The 24,982-nt window shown below is 38.0% G+C and overlaps 1 protein-coding gene across 4 annotated transcripts in view; it reads left to right on the top strand.

Annotated features, from left to right (window-relative positions):
- The window catches only part of TBXAS1 (thromboxane A synthase 1), a 216,203-nt gene that overhangs the window by 82,051 nt on the left and 109,170 nt on the right, over window positions 1-24,982 (top strand). For all 4 annotated transcript variants that reach the window (XM_074267767.1, XM_074267768.1, XM_074267769.1 and 1 more), the window contains one exon: window positions 7,771-7,887. In XM_074267767.1, the coding sequence (XP_074123868.1) occupies window positions 7,771-7,887 (117 nt within the window). The remainder of the gene's footprint in view (window positions 1-7,770; window positions 7,888-24,982) is intronic.

Below are 24,982 nucleotides of genomic sequence, written 5' to 3'. Positions count from 1 at the left end.
TGGATTTGAACCCTGTTTTTCCTAACTCTATAGCCAATGCTCTATCCACTGAGTCACCTAGTTGGCCCCCCTTCCTAAAAATGTAGGTCTGGCTGTATCACCCCCTGGCTCACCAAAACTCCCCTAAGCTTCTAATATGGGTCACTTAGTATGTTCTCCCCTATTAGAGCATAAGCTCCTTGAGGTCAGGGAATACTCGATTTTTGCTTTTCTTTGCATATCCAGACTTTAACATAATGTCTAGATTGTAGTGCTGGACTGACAAAATGATAATTCTCTTGGTATAATTAAATAACCTTCTACCTCAGATATTATACAGGACTTAATTTTGTAATTTTGTCATGTACTTAGGTAACATTATATATTTAGCAATCTTTGCTTGGCAACCTTATCCCTAGGAGACTGTGCTCTTTGAGGGGAAAGGATCGTATTTTATCTAATTTTTTTTATCTCCCACCATTTCTTAGCACAACAACTTTATTCATTTTATAATGCTTTATAAATAATTGTTGGATCACATTATTATATTATTACTATTGTACTAATAGAGAAATGGAGAAGTGTAAAGAGAGCTAGTGCTCGAACCATGAAAATGGAGATTCAAGACTCACTTTGGACACATATAAGCTTTGAGATCCTGAGAGCATCACTTAATCTCTCAGGCATCTATGCCAGTGGTGACAAAATCAAATAGAAATGAATCCTTCTAGGCCTTGTGGGCTGTACATTGACTTAGAAAAACCATATATTAACATCATCTATATTTTGTTCTATTTTTATTTATTTTGTTAAATATTTTCCAATTACATTTTAGTTTGATTCAGGCTGAATGAACTTGGTAATGTGGTGGACAACTTATCTGAGTATTTAACGACTCTAAAACTTTAAGTTGAAGAGAAAATACTAATTTGCATTGTTAGAAGAAGCTTCTACATCTGGGACTCCTTATTCCAGTGAAATCACAAATCAGAGTCTATACCTATGTAGTAAATAATTTTTCTTATGTTTCCTATATGGATCCCCTAATTTAACTGGGAGCTTTAATTATAATTTTGGAGATTCCATTTGACTCAATTAAACATTCTTTTTTTATCCTCTTACTATTATTATGGCAGGAGCTAGAAATACAAAATCAAGAGTCTGAGTCCTCAATGAGCTTGTATTCTATTAGGGTAAAGTAACACGTGTGTATACATGTACAATATGTACAGAACCATAATCTGGACTTACTCTTGAACCTACAAGTCATATCGATATGGATGCATTTAATAGAAGATACCTGACCTGAGTGTTGAATGGATAGATGGCTGAAATGAGATTGGAAAGCCTTGTTCCATATTTCCAAAGGGAGATTGTGATTTCTCCCTACATGGAGAGTAGCAAGAGGACTGTGGCTGGACTCTCAAGAGCCTAGAAGAGACAGAATGAGCAAGTTCCAGCCTAACTTTGGCTGCTGTGATTGCTCCTTCAGTTTCCTTCTTGGGGAGGATTGAGTTAGAATTCCATCTAGCCACATATCTCAAATATTTGTAGAAGGAGAGATGATTTTCTCACTTGGGTTCAGAATAGTTACCCCTTCCGCATTGCAACTTTCCCCATCATGGCTTCAGGATATCATGGATTGGCACAAAGAATTAAATGAGTATTTTGGGAGAGTTTGTGGAAACCACAGACAACATAGGAAAAGTTTAAAAACTCAGAAATGCATAAAATATATGTATAGTATTGTATAATATCAACCCAGATTAAAAAATGTATTATCTATGACCCATAAAAGTAAAAGAAAAAGAGTCAGACTTCTTCTCTGGTATAAAGGAGAATCAAAAAAATTTATGTATATTTTCCATATTGCAGTGTTATCTTGCCCCAGATCCCCATAATATGGATGGAATAATTGTAAAAGCTACTTTCCACAGTTTCTAGATAACTATTCTATAACAGATTCTAGATAAAGGGGTAGATAACACCGTGTATTTTCTCTTCAGTTTTTTTCCCTCCCACCAAACTGGTCACACAAAAGACTATCACTAGTACCTAGTCAATCTCTTGATCAAAGTCAGCAGTAAACAGGAATTGGAGATTTTACAGATTAGAGCAGACCGGTGTATACAAGAGTAAATGAAGTCTTCAGCAGCAAGATAAGATCTTAGTTCAACCAAGGAGAAAGAATGATGGGAGTTAATAGAATATCTCCTCTTAGCAGTGTTTCAGGTGCTAGAAATCAAGAATGTTAGGAATTAGCTTCCCCTTATGTCTGGAGAGATGTCCCATTTTCCATTCAAAAGTTCTGGCTTGTCTCTCTCAATTCCTCTTCTCTCCCTTGTTGTTCATTTATGTCTAACTGTGCGATTCCATTTGAGGTTTTCTTGTCAGAGGTATTAGAGTAACTTGCCATTTCTTTCTCTGGCTCATTTTACAGATGAGGAAACTGAGGCAAATTGAGTAATTGACTTGCTCAGGGTCAGTGTCCAGCCCAGATTTGAACCCAGGAAGATAAACCTTCTTGATTTCAGATCTGGAAATCTATCTACTCTACATGTTCATGTACATGTACAGAATATAAACAACATGAGGAGCAAGGTGATGCCTTTCTCCCTACTAGGACTCTGAACTCCAAAAACTGACTTCCTTATCTATATAGGCTTTCTCATTCAATCAGGAATCTCCTCCTCCACTTATAAATGCTCAATCTTAGGGGTGTCCCTTAGGAAACCCTCGCAAGATTGGACAGGAGTGGGGGGTTGCACACATACAAATAAATACAAAATATACGTCAAGTAGGAAGCCCCTGGCATGGACAAGTCACTCTACTTCCCCAAATGCATAGCTCAGGACCCAATCCATTGCCCCAGACACCATGAATTCTAGGGACTAAAGCAAATCCCCAGATCTCAACTGGGGCTTTTCATAAACATTTCTAGCCAAGCCAAACCCTGGAGCCAGAGGCCACTTAAGCTCTGCAGGCATAATTTCCCGAGAAGTAAAGTCAGGTGGCTCCTATTTCCTACAGCATCCCATTGGTTAGGGAAGTTACCCAAGGTGGTTCCTTCCTCTGAAGCAAAACTATTACTCTGAGCTGTCAATATCCCATGTGGAGAATATATCTAATTCTCAAAATCATTCATTAAAGCAAATGAAACATAACAGTGAAATGTAACTGGAATCCACCGTTTTCTCTTCAAATTAAAATTAAAAAAAAAAACAACAAACATTCCTAGGCACTTCATGGCAGATCATGAAATCAGAATTGTTCATTCAGAGAATGTATCACCCAGTTTGCTCTCATTATCTCCTGTATATCTGGAGATTAGCAAGGAAGGTCTGGTAGTGAGGTATAGTAGATCAATGGGGTTTTCAATAAAAAGAATTGCTGACTGAATATACTGGAAAATATTGTGTATTCTGGCCATCTGAAAGAGAGGAGTGATTCAAGGGCCCTTGCCCCTGAATGTGACACATTCCAGTATTAGATAGATATTGAAGTCTTTGTCCCTCTGTGGCTCAATTATCAAGACTCTTGCCCGAGGGGAAAGATATTTGTGGTAAATCTCAGAAGAGCTGGATGCAAATTCCATTACCCCCAAATCCCATATTATATTTCATCCTTCTATTACTTCATAGCCCATCACTCAAGTTCCCTAAAGAGTATTGATTTGTCTTTTTCCCCATAGTCCATGGAAAAGGTGGGTGATCCATGCAAAATTATGAATAAACTTATATAAAGGAGAATGAGACAGAAATTGAAGAACAACATGTCAACAGTATCAACAATCATATACATTAGTCTCATAGAAAGAATATTAGAGATTGAAAGCACTTCAGTGTATTAGAAGACTCCCTTAATTTAATGATGAAAGTAAAGGCCCAGTAAGAAGAGGCTGGTTTAAGGTCTGATAGACATCTGGAAGCCAGGTTGGAGCTAGAACCCAAGACTTCTGATTCCTAAAATGGTATTCAAAGGGAAATCCTGACACAAATTGATTTGGAAAAGACAAGAAAAATTATATAGCTAAAATGGGCTCTAGAATAACTACTATCTGTACAGAGATAGCTACAGGAATAACAGAGATGACAGATTCAGAGAGGGAAGGGACCTTATGCATCATCTAGTACAATTGACTGAATTTAACAAATGTTTGCTTCCTTGGTGGTAGAGTGGGGGACAGTGAGGAAAAATGAAAGGTAAAAAAGAGAAATAAAATTACCTTTAGAGTTAAAGAAATCTTTTTTTAAAAAAGAACCCAAATTTATTTTTTTTGTTTATTTAATTTTTATTTTATTTTATAATTATAACTTTTTTTTTGACAGTACATATTCATGGGTAATTTTTTACAACATTATCCCTTGCACTTACTTCTGTTCAGATTTTTTTCCCTTCCTCCCCCAACCCCCTCCCCCAGATGGCAAGCAGTCTTATATATGTTAAATATATTACAATATATTCTAGATACAATATATGTGTGTAGAACCGAATTTCTTGTTGCACAGGAAGAATTGGATTCAGAAGGTAAAAATAACAGTTTACATTCATTTCCCAGTGTTCCTTTTCTGGATGTAGCTGATTCTGTCCATCAGTAATCAACTGGAATTGGATTAGCTCTTCTAAGAACCCAAATTTAAAGGAAAACTTCTAATTTTTTGATAAAATAATTGTGGCACACATTTACAAAGTTTTAGAAATATTTATATATTATAACATGTTACATATTATATATATATACTTATCTCATTACATTAAAGTACTGGAGCTGAACTCAAGGGGACTGAAGCTCAAATTCTGACTTAGACACTAGTTTGTAACCTTGGATAACCTGTCTGCTTCAGCTTTCTCATTTGTAAAATGGGATCATAGTTTTTGCCTCTTAGGAATGTCATCAGGATAAAATGAGACAATATTTGTAAAGTATCTCAGTAAACTTTAAAGTACTATCTATAGAAATGCTATCTATATAAAAACATTTCACTAAACTTTAAAGTGCAATCTCTATAAATGCTAGTTTTTCTCATATAGCCCTGTGAGATAGATAATATGTTTTCTTTTCCCCATTATAGACCCCAAAGCTTCATCTTCCTTGAAACTCTCCCATTTCTGAGGGCAACATTATCTTTACAAATGAGATCAAAGGTGGGAGGTCATCCTCAAGCTTCCTTAACCCTTAAAGTTGCAAATTCTACTTTCCATTTTCTTTCTCATCTATCCCTTCTCTCTACTTGTGTAGCCACCACCTTAGCTAAGAGCTTCACCACCTCTCATAAACTATTTTAACAGCTTCCTTGTTGGTCTTTCTACTTAGAGTCTTCCTCCTCTCCAACTCATTTGCTGCAAAAGGAGTCAAATAATTTTCCTAAATGCATGTCTGTCATATCAATGTACTCATGAAGCTCCAGAAATTTCCTCTTTTTTTCCCCTTGTTTGTTTTTTGTTGGCAATAGGGGCTAAGGGACTTGCCCATGGTCACATAGCCAATAGGTGTCTGAACTCAGACTCTACTGATCCCAGAGCTGCTGCTCTGCGTACTATGCCGCCTAATAGTCACAGCTCTCTCTTGACTCCCAGATTAAGTCCTTCACAGTTTGGTCTTGCCTACCTTCTCAAACATTTCGCGTTACTATACTAGAGTCTATATGCTTTTCCATTTTTCCATCTCTTCTTCAAAGCTCAATTCTTGCTTCACCTTCTATGGGAAGTCTTTCCTCATCCCCCTAGTCCAGGTATTCTGTGAATAGATTTCAATGTGTGTATAAATTGGGATGAGAAAAATATTACATCTTTATTTTAACTAAGCTCCAACTGAAATTTCAATCAATTAACCAATAAACATTTTTTAAGAATCAGGCACTGTGCTAAAAATTAGGGAGTACAAAAATGACAGTCCCTGCCCTCGAGGATCTTACAATCCAATAGATTTAACTTAAGTAAATTTAATTTCTTCAATTATTTAAAACATGATTCCAAGAAAGCGTCCACAGACTTTACTAGTCTGACAAAGGGGTCCATACACTAACCAAAAAAATTGAGTCCCCGACCCTTTAGTGTTCTCTCCATGCTCACCTTGTTTAGAATTTAAGCTCCTTAAGGGAAGAACTGTTTTTCCTTTTGTCATTATATTCCTAGAGTCTAGTGACATTGCCTTGTAGGTCCTAATGTAGATAGTTAAAGTTTAAGGAATTTATTTAAAGATGAGATGACTTGCCCAAAGTCACACAAAATTGAAGCTAAAACTTAGAATAGGACTCCTCATGGAGGACTTATTTCACTCCATCCAACTGTCCACCTAATAATCCATAAAATATAATTACATCAAATATTTAGTCTTGGGTTTATATTGTTAGGCAGGAGAACTTAATAGTTAAAAGGAAAAGCTAACATTATTGCTTATCTGAAGATAAACCATTGGTCAGAAATGTTCCCAACAACCCTATTTACCCAATATCCCAGGGCAAGAGGATAAGCAGATCTGAGTCTTATCAGCCCAAACTCTTTTCCCTAGTACCAGTGACAAGGGGAGCCCCGAAACTTTCTCTCGCTCTCTCTCAGACTTTGGGGAGAATGCTTGGGAAACTCCCTCAGAGAAGCTCTTCCCTGAGAGACCCATCCCAGGGAATCAAGATAAAGTGATTTCATTCTGTTATCTGGGTGGGACTAGTTGAGTCCAGGACCACTCCCACTTAGCTGGAGCTAGAGATAGAGATTTCTATCCAACTCTACTGAGTTGGAGATTAGTCCAGGGACACTCGTTCAATTCCAAGATTCTCTATTCTGATTCCATCTCAAATTGCTCCCAGCCCCCACCTTGAGCTAACCATATAATAAGCTTCCTTCAACCCAACTCCTTGCAGAGGACCTAACATGCCAAGGAACCTCTCTCTCCTTTGTGTAGCTGTGACCCTCTGCCTGCTGAAAAAACATTCTCTTTCAGCATTACTCCCTCTTTATCTCTCTCACTTTTTTCCCTAACAGGACCCTCTTTACCTCTCTATCAGGATTTCTCTGCTAGCTCTTTATTTCTCTGTCAGGACCTTGCCATTAAGGAAGTCAGCCTACAAAAGCTGACTGCTCAGTTCTAATAATAAACTTCTTTTGCCAGTCTAACTTTTCAGGTTTGTAAATTTATTTATGAAGGACCTGGGCTGATCAGAAGAGGGTTCTCACAATCTCAGCCCTGTGCCCAACCTCATCACCAGTGGCTAATGTTGCTTTCAGAACTGAACAGACTTATCTGGGTTGAATGGGAGCTGAACAGCTTGTCAATAGTTGAAACTTACTGGACCCACTTTTCTCCCTAACACTGACCCCCAATCTATATCCACTCCTTGTTGGATCCAGACACGCTTGTTAGTTCACTCTTGTCCTGAGCAGGGAAACTCAAGGAAAGGGTAGTCCATTGTCCAAAACAAAGGAGTTAAAAGACAAGCTTAAGGAGATATCTGCCCTGCTGGTCTTTAGCTTCAAAGAAGGTTCTCTCAATCAATCTTTTCTAAATGGAGTAAAGCACTCCACAAAGGATTTATTTTCTGTGATCAAGGGCACACTTCAACAGGATTGGAATCAGAGCCAGCAGTGATCACCCCATTAGCCCTCACTCATGTATCTTGAGCCTCATTTACAGCAAGCCCTTAGATCATTTCTCTGTCTCTGTCCAAGCAGAGTCTACTAATTTGTGGATCATTGATGGGCTTTAGCCCTGACATTTATAATAAACTCATCTCGCAGCAAAGATAGACTGCCTTGGCTTTACTCGGAACCCTTTGTTTGTCCCTTTTGACCAGATGTCAGGGATGGAGACCAAGCCAGTTGCTGACAGCATCCTGTTTTTGAGGAACAAGAGATGGGAAGAGGTCAGAAGTGTGCTGACTCCTGCTTTTAGTCCAAAAAGGCTGGATGAGGTAAGACACAGAAAATGTAGCAGCAGCTGCTGCCATGAGGACAGACATCTGCTGCCCAAAACTTCATGGAAAATTGTGTCCATCTTTCATCACTGCATCAAGTGGCAAATCGCTTTGATATGTCCAGCCCCACAGTTTCCAAACATATGGCCAGTGACTGGGCATGGGAATATTCTCTCACACACATACACACACACACACACACACACACACACACACACACACACACACACATATACACAGTTCACAGAGGGATGTGACAGAAACAAATCTGTGTTACCAGGTAGGAGATGGCTTTGTTCTTGACAATACCTGCTGTACCTGCTGATGATTCTCTCTGTGCAATCAGATTTATTATAGCTTTTTATTTATAAGATATATGCATGGGATCTGTGCAATCAGAAGTTGCATACAGCAGGAGTTCTGCAAAGACTTGTAGATTCATAAATTGACTTAAACACTCTAGCATCATATGTGACATATGTGAACACATATGTATGTGCATGCAAATATATGCATGCATGTATATACATACACATATATTTCTAGGGGGGGAAACAAGCACACAGATAGAGATGAGAGAGAGATAGAGACAGAAAGGGACAGAGACAAAGGACAGGGCATGAGGGAGGTTAAGCAGAGAAAGACAGAAAGAGAGAGACACAGAGATTGAATCAAAAATTTTAGTGCAAAAATTATTATTTTTTATTAATTTTGGGACATCCTCTATATGGGCACTGTATAGTGCTCTATAAACACTTTATATAGTGTTTTAAGGTTTGTAAAGTGCTTTAAAAATATCTGATTTTATCTTTGCAACAACCTTATAATGGAACTATTATCATCCCTTAAGGTGAGGAAACTGAGGCAGGCAGGTTAAGTGACTTGCTCAGGGTCACAAAGTTAACAAGTATCTGATGCTGGATTCAAATGCAGGTCTTCCTGATTCCAAGTCTAGATGTCTGTCCTCTGTTCCACCTTAGCTGTCTATTTCTGGGTGTGTATGTCTTTATGTGGAGTCTGTGTGTGTAGATACATTCGAGTATACTCTTGTGAGAGGCAGTATTATATAATGGAAAGTGAACTAGCTTCCCAGTCAGGAAGACCTGAGTTCAAGTTTCTCCTTTAATTTTTTTGTGACCCTGGACAAAGTACTTGACCAATTTCTGAGTGATCTGGGCAACTCAAAAACTATATGCTTCAAAACTGTTGCCAATGTGTATTGGTAAAGGGGATTTCTTCAATAGGAATTCCTTACACCAGTGAAATCACAGGTCCAGATTCATCTACCTGCACATGTGTATGTGTGCATGCATGTATGTGCATGTGTGCTCATAAATACACACACATATGTGCTAGATGGCACAGTGGCTAGAGTTCCAAGCCTGGGGTCAGGAGATCTGAGTTCAAATATGGCCTCAGTCACTCACTGGCTGTGAGACCTTGGTCAAGTCACTTAGCCCTGTCTGTCTCAGTCTCCTGACCTATAAAATGAGCTGAAGAAGGAAATGGTAAAGCACTGCAGCAAGAAAACCCCAAATAAGGTTGCAAAGAGTAACTAAGACTGAAACAACTGAACAACAATATATGTATTTAAACATGCATACATATGTATATGAAAGTATGAAGAACAAGTGGGAGACTATTGATGGATGGATAGAGATAGATATCTCTATAGACATCCCCATATACATGCATATATATGTGTATATAAGCACACACATATGTATGTGTATACACGTGCAATATGTATCTTATATATATCATTTGAATACTTAAAACTACAGTAAGGCTTTTAGAATGCCATATGTACAAGAATATATGTGCATATTCTTATTTTCATCTATGATATGTATATTTTTTCAAAGATATGTGTATATGCATTTATTATTATTATTATTATTATTTTTGCTGAGGCAATTGGGGTTAAATGACTTGCCCAGGGTCACATAGTCTGAGGCCAGATTTGAACTCAGGTCCTCCAGACTTCAGAGCTAGCACTCTATCTACCACATCATCTAGCTGGTCCCTGTATATGCATTCACACACACACACGTTTCAAGGTTGAAATCCATGATGGTAACAATGACGTTCCTCCATTTCTCCTACTTATTTACTTTCCATCCAAATGTTTCCTGTTACAAAGGTTCAGCCAGTGAAAATGAATCTCAAAAAGAGGAAGAGAGATGTGTATCCTCCCCTATCCCATGTAAACTCCTAGGAGCTGTTGGGGGAGAGGGTAGTTGTTTTTCTATCCTGGCTACCCAGAATAGCTCCTTTTTGAATTGAACTGGGTTGGACTGGAGTGGAGATGGTCATAATTCCCTGACTTGGGGAAGACAGATCTTGCTTGTGAATGATTGAATTCTGCAAACGCATTTCTTGGGGTTCATTTTTAAGTTGCTCTCCATGATTGGCGTGGCTCTGGCCCTTTGGATCAGAGAACATTCACAGAATTACAGGCATCCACACAATGTGGTTTGGCTTTTAAATTTTCATAGTTAAGCTCTTCAGATTAAAGCCTCGAATGTCCTCAAAGTGGAGCCCCATTTTCCAAGAACATTACTGCCAGGAGCTTTCTCCAGGCTATGCCAGCCTTCAGCAGTCTATTTTTAATATTTAGTTTTATTTCTCAATCCTTCAGACCAATAAAAATGAAAGTCATTATAACCAAGTGTGGTCAGAGTAATAAATACTTCAGAGTCCAAAAATACATTGTCTCTGCCTGACCAGACGCCCATTTTCTAGAAGTGTCCCTGCATTTATCTACCAGCAAGAGACCATTATCCTGTGACAAAGTTGTATTCCACTGACACCCAATCTCCTAATTAAAATCAGTATAATGATGGACTGTTTAAGCTCTAGTTAAAATCTTCCTCTTCTATTTGCATTTAAAAGGAAACTTCCTCCTTCCTGGGTTGGGGGGGTGTGATGGACCCGGGCCTAGGTTATAATTTGGTTTTTCACTGGCAAAAGCTTTTGTGTTCTGCCTGGCCACCAGTGAGAGCGGAGCATCCATCTAAAGGTACCCAACTGCTGAGGGGGTTGGGGAGGGGGTTGCTTAGCAACACCAGCTGTTACCGCCTCCATGTGGTAAATGCTGATTGGTCACAATGCCTGACAGGCACTATGTCATCACAATGGCAGCACCTTTGGTTCAACATGTGGTTATTGAACTCATGGCAAATTTTGCAAAGAAATTTGGATTTTAAAAAACACAGCAAATCATAGCCCTTCAGTGTTTCTTCAGCAAATACTCTTATGGAAGTTCAGTCTTTCCTCAGCTTAAAGGAAATACTATTTATTGATCTTCAACTAAGGGTTCAAGAATTTAGTTTCTTTTTTCCCCTAAACAAGCCAAAATTAAAAATGAAAAACAAATACAAAATCCCCGAGTCTTGTCTGCACAGAGTATCCAACTTCATTTGGTTTTATATTCTTCAAAAGGTAGCAACAAGAACACTGAACACTGAATCCAGTTAAAGCTGGATTTGAATCTTGTTTCTGAGATTTATGTGTGACCTGCAGTCTTTCCCTCAGCCCTCTCCGTCCTTATTTGACCTCAAAGGAGCATGGTTAATAAGCTAGGCAAGAACACTTTCAAACCTCCCTGAAGGACTCTGGAATCAATTGTGAGACATGGGAGACCACACTCCGCATCAGAGAAGGTCTGTGCTCTAGGAACAAGCAGAACTGCAGTAGCTCCAGGGAAATGTGAGATGCACAAATGTAGAACATCTCCACTCCAAATGGGTTTTTGTGTCCCACCTGTGCTCACACTGCTCTAATCAGCCATGGTCGGACACATTGTATCTTGACCCTGAGAAGTCACTTTGGTCCTGTTTGGGAATCAAGGACTACAACCATGGTTAATATTAAAATTGTTAATTTGCAAACTAAAGCGCAATGCAAATAATAGATATTGAATCCATTGTTATTTATTATATACTTTCTTTTAAAATAAGTCAGTAAGAATTACATGCTAGCCACTAGTTTGGTTTGGAAAAAGCAAAGGCAGAAATAAAATAATCCCTGACCTCAAGGGGCTTCCATTCTTCCAGAATGGAAAGATTTAAAATATGTAACCCGTAAGCATCTAATTGGGATATGTATCTCTGAGACACCCAATAGGATAAAATGGGAAAACATCTATTAATCATTTCATGAGTAAAACTCATAGATTTGTAGCCACAAAAGGGACTAGAAATCGCTTAGAGTCTAGATTGTATACTGCAGGAGTCTGAGAATTACAGAATGTTATTATTCTTAGCTCTTGGGCCATACAAAAATAGGTGGTGAGTCAGATAATTTTGTCAACCTGGAGAAGTCTGTTTTCCCATTTGTATATAATGCAGTCAAGTGGGAATCCCATTTCAGATTTTCAGGGGAATTGTGCCCTGGGAACTTGCTATTTTGGGGGTCAGGTAGGGTAGAATATTAGAAGCCTAATAATACATCAAATACTTACCATTAAGGGGCAGTCAGAAAAACAAATGTGTTCTTTCAAGACAAAGAGGATGTATGGGACAGTGGCTAAAGCCTTAGACTCAGAGGGAGGAAGATCTAATTCAAATCTCACCTCAAATACTTTCTAGCTGTATGATCCTGAACCTTTCTGCTCCTCAATTTTGTCATCCATGAAATGGGGATGGTAGCACTTTCCCTGCCTACTTCGCTGAGATCTGGTGAAGATCAAAAGAGATAATTAACGGGAAAGGACTTTGAAAAGTACAAGAGACCTACACTCACAAGCTACAATTATCACATGGAGTTTTTTGTTTGGAGTTCTATCCTCCAGGCTAATTTGTACCTTTGAAGTCAGAGATTCTAAGAGAATATGATGGGCTCTGACATGTAGATGAAACTGTCCCTATAACTCTCTGTTGTACTAGGCTAATTGTTTGGGGGGTTTTGGCCCATGGGCCCAAAATAACTGTAAGTGGGGATGAGAAGTGTGACTTAGAATCAAAACAACTGAAAGGGATTTGAGAGGCCATGTAGTCTAAAGTCTTCGTTTTAGATAAGAAAATTGTGATAAAAGGCTATCCTTTGTCTTAGCTGTGAATTAGGATGGCCTCCTATGGGAGACCAACTTTGCAGTCACACAACGGGGGTCCAATTCCAACTCTGACTGCCTGTGTTACTTGGAGCAATCTCATCTCACTTTCCTCATCTGTAGTTATCATCAGGTAGCTGGATTAGATGTTGTATCAGTCCTAGATAATATGATCCTGTGAATGAAGTATTGGGGGCATAATTTATAATAATTTATATTTAATAATTATTTAACTAATTATAATAATAAATATTTAATAATTTATAATAATTTTATTTTTCTGGGTGATAACACAATTGCAGTAATATTTTATAAAATGAAAAAAGGAGATTGTACATAATGAGAATGGAAAGACTTCAAGTGATTCACTATGGTACAGTGGGAATCTGGAAGGAGAGATCCTGAGTTCAAATTCTATTTTAATGTTTACTTCCTATGGGACTTCCCTGGCTTTTAGTTTCCTCATCTATAATATGAAGACTAGAATTTCCTGAAAGCTCTCATTGCTCTACAATGTAAATCCAGTGTAAATTATGACTCTGTAATAGCTAGTGGTCCCAAAGAGGAACAACAGAGAAGAGGATGATGAAATCAGGGTGATTGCAAATCAGACTCTCAGATTTGGAAAAGCCACAAACAGGGGAATCTGAGTCAGGAGGATCTGAGTTCAAATCTAATACTTACCAGTTGTATGACCCTGAGCAAGTCACTTAACCCCAATTTCCTCCAAAGAAAAACCACAAGTAAAAGATTGAAGGACAAGGACTCCCCTAATGGTAAATGCAAAAAGGTAGCATCACCCCCATAAGACCAATGGCATGAAGGTTAAAAGCCTACTGTGAACTAAGTCTCAAAAAGGGGGAAAAATTATCAATAAAACAAAAACCTTTTGTAAAGTTATATTTGAGAGAAAGAAGAAAGTGGAAGGCAGAGGTATGTTGGGGTTTTTTTTTTTTTGTTTGTTTGTTTTTTGAAGATCAACTCCAACATCAATGTTGTTCAGGGTTCCAGTCTCTTCATGATCCCATTGGGGTTTTCTTGGCAAAGGTGCTGGAGTAGTTTTGCCATTTCCTTCTCCAGCTCATTTTACAGATGAGGAAACTAAGGAAAACAGGATTAGGTGACTTGTTCAGGGTCACACAGCTGGTAAATGAAGCTGTCAGCTCTTTCTGACTCCAGGCCCTTCATATTCTCTTAGAATCTTTGACTTCAAAGGAGCAAATTGGCCTGGAGGATAAAACTCCAAACAAAAAACCCCATGTGATAATTGTAGTTCATGAGAATAGAGTCTCTGGTACTTTTCAAAGTCCTTTTCCATCATGAGGAACCTTATGGTAAGAGAATAGCTATTTTAAATTAACTCCTTTCAGTACTCTGGTGCTGAAAGGAAAATGGCAGACGTAATCTCAACAATGTTGTCAGTCTTTGAGAACCAGGGAGAACGGGAAAGTCACAGAGTGTGATTGTAGTCCCATTTCTGAAAGGAAGACAAAAGGATATTCTGACAGCTATAGCCTTGGAAACAAGGGGATGCTGTGGAATGAGCACAGAACTAGACATTGTTTGGGTTAGTGAGTATTTTGATAGAAATGAAATGAACAAATATGGGTCCATTAAAAACAAGTCATACCAAACCAGTCTCATTTCCTTTTATGACAGAGCTTTTTCTCTAATTTGTTAGATTGGAGGATGCTATCTTAATTTTTTTTTAAAAGTCATTTTACATAGTCTTTCATGATACCTATAAGGATAAGATGATTCTTATATCATCTTATGATTCCAGCAATTTTATGGAATTATTATATAGACAGGTGGATTCACAGCTGGTTGAACAGATATATTTAAATATCTCAGTAATCCAGAAGGAGGTCTTTAGTGAAATGTCAAAGCAACAGAAAAAAATAGGTAGGGTCCCCTAGCATAAAAATTTTAGAAGAAAAGGTTGTCCAAGAGGTATGGAAACTTTCAAGAATAGAATTCTGAGAACACAAAACCAAATTATTCTGATGAGAAAGAAAAAGGGGAACTCTCTAAAGAGTATAATGTGGAGTTATAGGCAACTCATTATTAAGAATATAAACTTCTCATTAGATTAAAAGCTCTTTAAGGGGAGGGACTATTTTTTTTTGCCTCTTTTTGTTTCTTCAGCACTTAGTACAATGCTTGACACATAGTAAGCTTAATAAATGTTTATTGATTGAGTTAGTCTATCAGTAGACATTCACTAAGCACCTACTATTGCCAGGCACTGTGCTAAGAGTTGGAAATGTAAAGCCAAAACAAAAATCCATCCTTGCCCTCAAAAAGCTTATCTACTACTGTGGGATACAACATTTACAAATAAATAAATACAAGCTACTTTAAAAAATTCAAGTTCATCTCTGTGGCCAGAATTACATCAATGTAGGCTCCCCAACCCATGCTTACTTTAGCATAGAGTAAGTTAGTGTGGCCAAAAGACATTTATCACCAAATTTGGCAGGCTCTAAGACTCTAAACCCCTTGATAAGGCCTTCAGAAACTGTTGCCTCATTTTAGGAACTATTAAGGCATGTCTTTCATAGCCACAGGATTTTTGAACCAAGGATTGCTCCTTACTCCAGCCCCCCAGTTAGCATTGCCCCCAACGATCCATCAAAGAGGACTTCAGAGGAGCAATATTTTTTACAAAGATTTCAAACAGATTTGGATGAAGACATACAAAGCATGCATATATCAAATCTGCAGATGACAGAAATCAGAGAGGATGACAGATTCAATATTTAAAATTATACTGACAGACTGGAATACTAAACTAAAATCAACAAGATTACATTTAACAACTATGATGTAAACTCATGCTCTTAATTTAACCACCCCCACAATTCTGGGTACATAGAATGATGGGGACCTGCTTGATTATAATATATCCATTTATAATCCACCATTTATTGAGTGCTTAGTATGTACAAAATCTATCTATATAGGGCATCATATATAAGAAGGTCCAAAATAATAATATAGAGTAATTGCTGCCAGACAACTCACAAATTAATGAAAGAGAATGCTCATATATGCATATGTATGTATTATATGCAAATAATCATAATACAAGGTAGAATTCAAAAGAGAGATATAAAGTGATATGAAACTTTAGGTAGCTCTGAAGTACTAATAAGGGAGACACATATTTGAGTAGAAAAGAAGGTTTCATGCAGTTGTTATTCTATCCCTAGATCAAGGACGAAGGATTGAAGGATAGTTAGGATCTCAATAGGTAGAGAAAGGAAAGACTTGTCAAGAGAAATCAAGTGACATGAGCAGATTTTTGGCAATTGGACTAGAGACCCTCGAAAGTCCATTATAACCCAGAGATTCTCTTAGGATATGGACTAGGGAAAGTCAAAGATGATTCTTGGGTTAGGAATCTCTCTGAGTATCTGGGTAGATGGTCGTGTCTTTAATAGAAAATGGGTATTTTGTTGGAGGAACATTTTCTCTGAAAAGATGAGTTCCATTTAGACACAGTGAGTTTGAGGCGGGGTCAGCAGGGTGGGGAAGGAGGAAGAGAATGAGTGTTCTATTTCTGGCAGGCAGTTGGAGATGTCAGGCTGGAGTTTGAAAAGGAGATTAGAGTGGGAAATATGAGTTTGAAAGTCATGAACATTGCCAATAATGAAGACCATGGGAAGTGATACATTTGTCAAGGGTAAAAGTTTAGAATAAAAGTTTTCTTATACCTTTTTGTGCTATGGATTTTGTTGGCAGCCTAGGAAAGACCCCTTCTCAGAATCAGGTTTTTAAATGCATAAAATGAAATACCTAAGATTACAAAGGAAACCAAAGATTAGTGAAAATGAAAGTGTAAATTGTCTCCCATCAAAGACCAGGAACCACTTGAAATTTATTCACAAATAGATTGAGAGTATGTAGATCCCCAGGTTAAGAACTCTTGCTTTAGAGAAAGAAGAGGACCAAGGACAGATCATCGGGAAGACCCACATTTAAGAGACGGTTAAAGAAAAGTGAAGAACTATACATATATAAGAAGATATCAAAGAGGTAGAAAAGAAAAAAGAACCATTAAGAATCTTGAAAGCTAAGGGAGTAGAAAATATGGTCTAAAACTTAAAAAACTTTAAAAAAAGAGAGGATAATCAAATACTGACTTAAAATTGTGCAAGTGACTTTGGAGAAAACCACTTTAGTTCTATGGTTAAGAGCAGATGCCAGAAGAGCAGGTGAGGCAATACTTCACCCTTTAGAAGTTTAATAGCAAAAAAAAAATGAATGAAAGGGAGTCTGTGTATGAAATATAAGGCAAAACTGGAATCAAAGTCATTCAAAAGACTCTGGCATCCAGGAAGTAAAAGTTTCATTGAACTTTATATAGACAAGATCTTCCTGCCTTAGACACGATCTGAATAAACTGGTATTGGTATACACAAAACAAAACAAAAAACTTCTTTTGGATAGCCTCCCAATGTCCAAATACAAAAGCCAAGAGGGAAAAAGTCACAAGAATTGGGTTCTGGCAACAATGCTCCATAAATCCAAGCTAATTGCTCTAAGATAATCCAGTGGTATCTACCTATTACTGCACTGTGCATTTTGAAGACAAACTAATAGAACTGCCTAGAATTGATAAAAATAACTCTTGAAACTGGGATCAAATATCCAAGCAAAGTCTGGATGAGCTTACCAGCGATTTCGTGAGGAAGAGGGGTCTCTGAATTGGAAACGAGCTTTGGGTAGATAGATGATTGATCTCTGATATCCTTTAAAAACTCTGAAATCAGAGAAATGAAATGAGTGCCTTTGGGACCAGAGCAGATTTTAGAGATAAAGACCATATAGTCTCTATAGTCTATAACTGGAACTATTTGGTAAACCTAGTGCATGTTCTAAATAAAGCATTTAATGAATTTCAATATTTACTGAACAGGATTTTTATCTGTCTTATTGGTCATCACGAGGCAGGCAACGCAGCTATATTAGATAGCCCATTGTTAGTACATCAGTACAAATGCATCATGGACAAGCATTTGGATGAATTATAATTGAATACGAGAGAAGAGAGAGAGAGAGAGAGAGAGAGAGAGAGAGAGAGAGAGAGAGAGAGAGAGAGAGAGAGGAGAAGAAGACTGGGGTTTTAAGTGGGAAATTTGATTTCAGTGATTCTAAGCTCCTAAAACCTATCTTTTGGGTTGTTTGTGTGTTTTTTAACACTAATTTGAAGATTTATTAAGTTTGGTATGTGATGGTATGAATGGTACACATAAGAACAAACGTACCACTACACCACCACCATAGTCCTACAGTCTGCAAGTGGCTCGTTTCCTTATAAATATTCTCCTATCAGGTTCAAAGACTATCTGGTATAGATATCTGATATATATGTCTGCAAGTTTATTCAGAAATTATAAAAAAATTTTAAAGCTCTCTTAATCAGGTGAGCCCTATCCTAATGATAAACCAAGAAAATTTCTTCTACATTGGGTTAGTTTCCCCTCTCTGTCTCAACCCACAAATGTTTACAGATTTAGACAAAATTCATTATTAATAGACATGTGATTTAGTGCCAAGTAATAAATAAAAACTAACATTTAAACCAAATATAGGCTGCAATGGGACTTTCAGACAGAAACATCTTTGTGTTCAGGAAAATCCGAAGAAAGAAGAGTGGCTGAGTATACTTGAGTCTCACTAGTTGTCATGGCTGCCATTTGATCTCAGCTCTAGCCCGTTCATTCCCTATGTTGTTCTTTCCTTTCACTCCCTGGTCCAGGCATTCGTGGGCCTGTACCTCCCCCTCACCTCTCTGCCTCCCCTATTAACCTAAAATGCAAGATAAACGGAGCCCTCCTGAAAAGCTTTTCACTCTCCATTAATAATCTAAGCCCAAGGATTCTCTATGTTCCCAGGAAAGTCTTCCAGAGGATTTGTGATCCCTTTAAAGGTACAGCCTGAATATCCCAAGTCTCTGGGATTCTAGGTCTAAATAACCCTGGGCTACATTCATATTCTCCTGGCAATGCTAGACATCTACAAATCATGGGCACAGCATGATCTCTGATGAACCAAAATTGAAGGTGACCTAAAGGGCAAACAAAGACTCACAATGGGTGTAAATAGGCTACGGTGTATTGCCCAAAAGAACTTAGAGATGAGAAGTGGAATAAAAGATGCTATTCATGACTTACGTGACCAGATAAGAAAGTGGATGTAGCAAGATCCAGAGATAAAAATAGACTGATGGCCTGGGTGTCCCACTAGTGTCCATTAAATATTAAAAGAACTGGAAGAGAGACAATAATACATTGAATAGATTTATGGAGGGTTGTAGAACAAACATGACCAGAATCACATCGGAGGAAAAGGTACTGATGAATCAATCAACAAGCATATGGTATATACCTGTTGTGTTACTGGCACTCTGATAGACCCTGGGAGACTTACTTTTTACCTAAAGACCTGTGATCTGCAGTGATAGGAATAGCACTCATATCATGACATAATGAATCTATTGATTGAAGGAGACTAAATCTATAAAGCATTTAGCATATTTAGCATAGCCTGGAATGTAGTGGGAACTTAATAAATTCCTATTCTCTCCCCCTCTACCACTACTATCAAAGTCTGCAGTACTTCCCCCAAATCCTTCCTTCCTTTCCACTTTTTATGAAATTCCATGGGATTTATGTAGAAACTGACAGCTGGTATGGAGCTCATAAATTTTCCTTAATATTCTCCATATTTTTCTATCTTTTTAAGAATCCCTTCATTTTCCCAGGTATAATCTAGATTCATCCTTTGCTTTTTATTCTTCCTCATATCACATTTCAAATTGGTTGCCAAGACTTCTCAATTTGGTCTCTATAGCATCATTTGAAGGTGTTCCCTTCCTTCCACTCATGTGGCTGTTAGCCAAGTTCAGGTTTCTCAGCTCTCACCTTGATTTCTCTATGACCTAATAGATTTCTCTACTTCTAGTCTCTCCCCTCTCTGCACCACAAAGATAGTCCAATGGCAGCATTTGGTAAAACCTATAACACTCCCTGAGTTTAGCCCAAACCAGATTAAAATGTAATTGGGAAATATTTAACAAATAAAAATGCAATATAAAACAAAGATAATGTTAATAGACTCCCAAGTGCAGCCCAAATCCTATCCAAGTGTAATTGGGAAATATTTAACAAAATAAATGAATTACAACAGAGTATAGAAAATGTTAATATGTGATTTTCTGTGTCAATGCCCTCCTGCAGGGATCTTTATGTACAGTGCAGTGGCCTCTGTTTCTGTGTGAGTTGATACCATCGCTCTATCCAGCTGACAAAAGTTTGAGGTTTGGATTTAAAATTTATGAGTAGCAAAGATGTACAGGTAAATATTTAACAACCAGCATTCTGGGGGTAAAAATATGGGCTCACATCACATTTTTAAGTTTAATTTGCATTTTTAACATTTTCTCCACCACTTTTTTTTAAGTCTAGAAAATCATTGGGCAATAAATCAAGCCCAGATCTGGAGCATTTGCTAGCTTTCAAGAAGTGGCTCTATAAGGCGCCAATGCGAAGAGGCTAGAGTAAACCCTTGTCACTGGTATCCTATGATAAAATACAAATTCCTCAGCTTTACCTTAAAGCCCTCCACAATCCTGTTCTGCTTTCCCACTCTCATTTCACACTATTTCCCCTTCATAAGTTCTATGTTACATTTAAACTGGATGATTAACTGTCCCTGAAACTCAACACTCCTTCTCCAATCCCTGTGCATTTATATGGTATGTTTTCCATGTCCAGAATTCATTACCTCCTTGACTGCCTCTCAAAATCTTTCATCCTCTCTCAGGGCTCAGTTACCTCCTCCACAAAGACTTTCTGGATCACCTTAGCTGATGGTACTTTCTCTCTTCTGTATTTAACTTGGATTTATTTATCTTGTACATTTTATACACACACACACACACACACACACACACACACACACACACAAAACCTTCTCTTATCTTTTTCCAAATCAATGTGAGCTTCTTGGGAACAGACAAAAAAAATCAGTTTTTGTCTAGTTTCTTAAAAAGCATTTAATAAATGTTTATTGGATTTGACAATGACAGTAAGTGGAGAAGTTTTGAATGCTGTGGATAAGTTCACTTACCTTGGCAGTCTACTTTCCAGGGATGTCCACAATGATAATGAGGTTGACACACACATTGCCAGAGCTGATTCAGTGTTTGGGAGGCTCTGAAGGAAAGTGTGGGAAAGGAGAGGGATTAGACTGAAGATCTATATAGTTGTTGTGCTGACCACCTTGTTGTATGTCTGCGAAACCTGGACAGTGTACCAAGGCCATGCCAGGAAACCGAACCGCTTCCATTTGAATTGTCTTAGGAGGATTCTGAAGATCACCTGGCAAGATGAGGTATCAGACATTGGGGTCCTTTCTAGATTAAATTGCCAAGCATTTAAACTTTACTACAGAGAGCACAACTCCTTTGGACTGGCCATATTATTCAAATGCCAAAAGAACGCTTGCCAAAATACTATTTTATAGAGAACTCACACAGAGCAAGCACTCACAAGGTGGTCAGGAAAAGCAATACACAGACACTCTCAAGAACTTTAGAATTGATTGTATGACATGAGACACTAACACAGAAACACCCAGAATGGCGTGCCCTCATCAGAGACGGTGATGTGTTCTACGAGCCAAGCAGAATTGGATTAGCTCAGAAGAATCATGAGATGTGCAGAATTGGAGAATCCACCCCAAATGTTCACAGGGACTATTAGTGTCCAAATGACTTTTACCTTTGCCTTTACCCTCTTAATTACCTTTCCCAACTTATTTCCCAAGTCTTGTAATCCTATCATAATAATAATAATAATAATAAACACCCACATGGTGTTTTGCAATTTGTAAAGCTATTGTATACATATCATCTCATTTTTATTCTTATAACAGCCCTATGAAGTAAGTGCTATTATCCTCATTTACAAATGAGGAAACAGACTGAGAAAAGTTAAGTGCCCTGCCTTAAAGAGGAAAAGGGAAGAAGAATTTATTAAGCACTGAACTTTACAAATATTTCATTTTAAACAACTCTGGCAGATAGGTTCTATCATAATCCCCATTTTATAGTTGAGGAAATTGAGACAGACAGCTGTTCCATGACTCACTCAGGTTCACAGATGTAGTAAGTACCCGAGTCCAGATCTCAGCTTTGGTCTCCTTAACTCCAGGTCCAGACCTGACTCCAAACCTCCAGATCTCTTTATTAATGTCATCTCACTGCTTCGGAGTCCCTTCCATGCATCCCCCTCTCACTACAACTATTATAGCTTGTATGGCTTTTACAGCCCTCCACGCTGGGACTGTAGTCTCCATCTACCGTCCCAGGCTTGTGTCTTGATATATCTCCTCCCGCACGCCATGTTCCAGCCAAACTGGTTAATTCACTGTTCCTCATACACAGCATTTCATCTTCTATGTCTGGAATGTATTCTCTCCTCACCTATATTTCATCAACTTAGTCTCCTACCTGAGACCTTTCCTGGTTCCACTCAGTTGCTGGTTCTCCCCACTCCCACATCTCCTTGGTACATATTTTGCTTTTACTTAAGTGATACGGGTTGTTTTGCTTCCAAAGAATGGAAGCTTCTTGAGGGCAGGAGCTGTTCGTTTTTGTCTCTCTGTTCCCAGCACCTAGCATAGCTTTTCAGCTTATTTTTGCATTCTGTCTTTCCCCATTGGACTGTAAGTACTTTGAGGGCAAGGACACTGCTTAGCACTGTATTTGGCACATGACATGTTCTTAATAAAAGTCATTTTCATGACCCCATTTGGAATTCTGTTGGAAAAGATACTGCAACAGTTTGCCATTTCCTTCTCCAGCTCATTTTACTGATGAGGAAACTGAGGCAAACAGGATTGAGTGACTTGCCCAGGATCATATAGCTAGTAAGTATCTGAGGGAGGATTTGAACTCAGGTCCTCTTGACCCCAGGACTGGCGCTCTATCTACTGCCCCACCCAGCTCCGACCCCCCTCTCCCCCAGTGTCCTTGATACATAGTGGGCTATAAATGTTTGTTGACTACATTTTTTACTTAGTTGATTTTAGATTTTTTTGGTAGCTTATTTTATGTAGCTTATTGACTACATAGCGAGCATTTAACCAATGCTTTAAAAATTGAATTAATGTTCCTAACTCCAGACCTTCTCCTTATCAATCCATCCTCTACACAACTGCCAAATGACTGCTCCTAAAACACAGGCCTAACATGTCGATCCCTTCCTTAAGGGCTCCCTATTGTCTCTAGGATAAAATACAAAATCCTCAGCCTGGAACTGAAAGATCTTTACATTATGTTCCCACTTATCTTTCTAGTCTTATCTTCTATTTCTCCTTCTTGCACATGCTCTGTTCCAGTCAAATGGCCCCCCTTGCTTTCCCCACAGGTAATATCCCATCTCCTATCTCTGTGCATCTCTCCATGTCTGGATGCCCTCGTCCTTATTCTGTTTCCTAAAATCTCCAGTTTCCTTCAAAACACAGCCCAGAAGAGATGACTATGAACCACTACATAGAATTTCCAGTCCCTCTAATTTTGTCTGCCTGCATTTTAGATTTCCTTCACAGGCTAATTGTACACTATTTCAAAGTCCGATTCTTTTTGTTCAGCAAAACAACTGTTTGGTCATGTATACATATATTGTATTTAATTTATACTCTAACATATTTAACACGTATTGATCGACCTGCCATCTGGGGGGAGGGAGGGAAGGAGGGAAAAAATTGGAAAAAAAAGTTTTGGCAATTGTCAATGTTGTAAAATTACCCATGCAAATATCTGGTAAATAAAAACTATTATTATTTAAAAAAAAAAAAAAAACCATGGCCCAGAAGCCATCTTCTAGATCTCTAATCCCTTCCCATCTCAATACTGTGTGTTCTTTCTCCCTTGAGATTATTTCTGTATTAGCATATGTTTATTTTGCTTTACTATCTACGTAGGTACCATCTATGGATATAGAATGAGAATGGAAGTAATGTAAAGTGCTTTACAAACCTTAAAATGCTCTATAAACACAAGCTGTTGTTATTTCAGAAAAATCATTCTTCTGCTCTTGTTTCACGGAATGCAAATAGAAACCTCCCTGGAACAAGTCACTCCTCTGCTATTACTCCATTAGCATCATCACCATTTGCCTCATTCTTATATTTTCTCATGTGTTTCAGATCGAAAATAGCCCAGTATGTGTTTGTTGAAATCCTCATTTTTTGTTATTACTATTGTTATTGTTACTAGAATTATGCATAATTTTAATTACTTGTTATTGTTTATAAGTAATTATCATTATATATAACATTATTATAGAACTTCCTTGAAGGCAGGAACTGTTTATTATTTTTATTTTTTACAAGGCAATTGAGATTAAGTGATTTGTCCAGGGTCATACAGCTAGTAAGTGTCAAGCATTAAAAACCAGATTTCAACTCAGGTCCTTCTGACCTCAAGACCATCAATCTATCCACTGAGCTACTTAACTTCCCCAAGAACTCTTTATTTTTGTCTTTGTTTTGTATACTCTGGCCTTAGCACAGTGGCTTACATATATTTGGCCCTTAAAAAAAGTTATTTAAATTTGTTGCATCTTTCAAAGAGTCATGGGTGTGAGTGCTCCCAGAACTAAGGCAGATCATAGTGATCCTTTGTTTTTGTTTTATTTTGTTTTTTAATGACTGGATCTCCTCCATCTTGCCCAGAGATAAATTCTAAAGCTACTTCCTCATGGAGTGACCCTATTACAGATTAACACTGGAGCTTGGATCTTCCTGTTTTCTGAACCAGTTTAACCCTTCTTACACAACCTGATGGCTCCTCTTCCCTAGGATTTCACCACATCAATACCCAATTTCATGTGTTTGCTTAATCGGCCTAGGCCATTGCAGCTCAGAATTCCAGCGCTCAACTTCTCTGGGAGCTAGGAATTTAGGGGTACACAATCCCAACCAGCTACTACCTTCTGGGTTTCATGAGTTACTGAGGGCAGA

This window comes from Sminthopsis crassicaudata, chromosome 5 (genome assembly GCF_048593235.1).
Source record: "Sminthopsis crassicaudata isolate SCR6 chromosome 5, ASM4859323v1, whole genome shotgun sequence".
Lineage (NCBI taxonomy): Eukaryota > Metazoa > Chordata > Mammalia > Dasyuromorphia > Dasyuridae > Sminthopsis > Sminthopsis crassicaudata.
The sequence above is the reverse complement of the archived record's forward strand: the minus strand, read 5'-3'. Positions and strand labels throughout refer to the sequence as shown.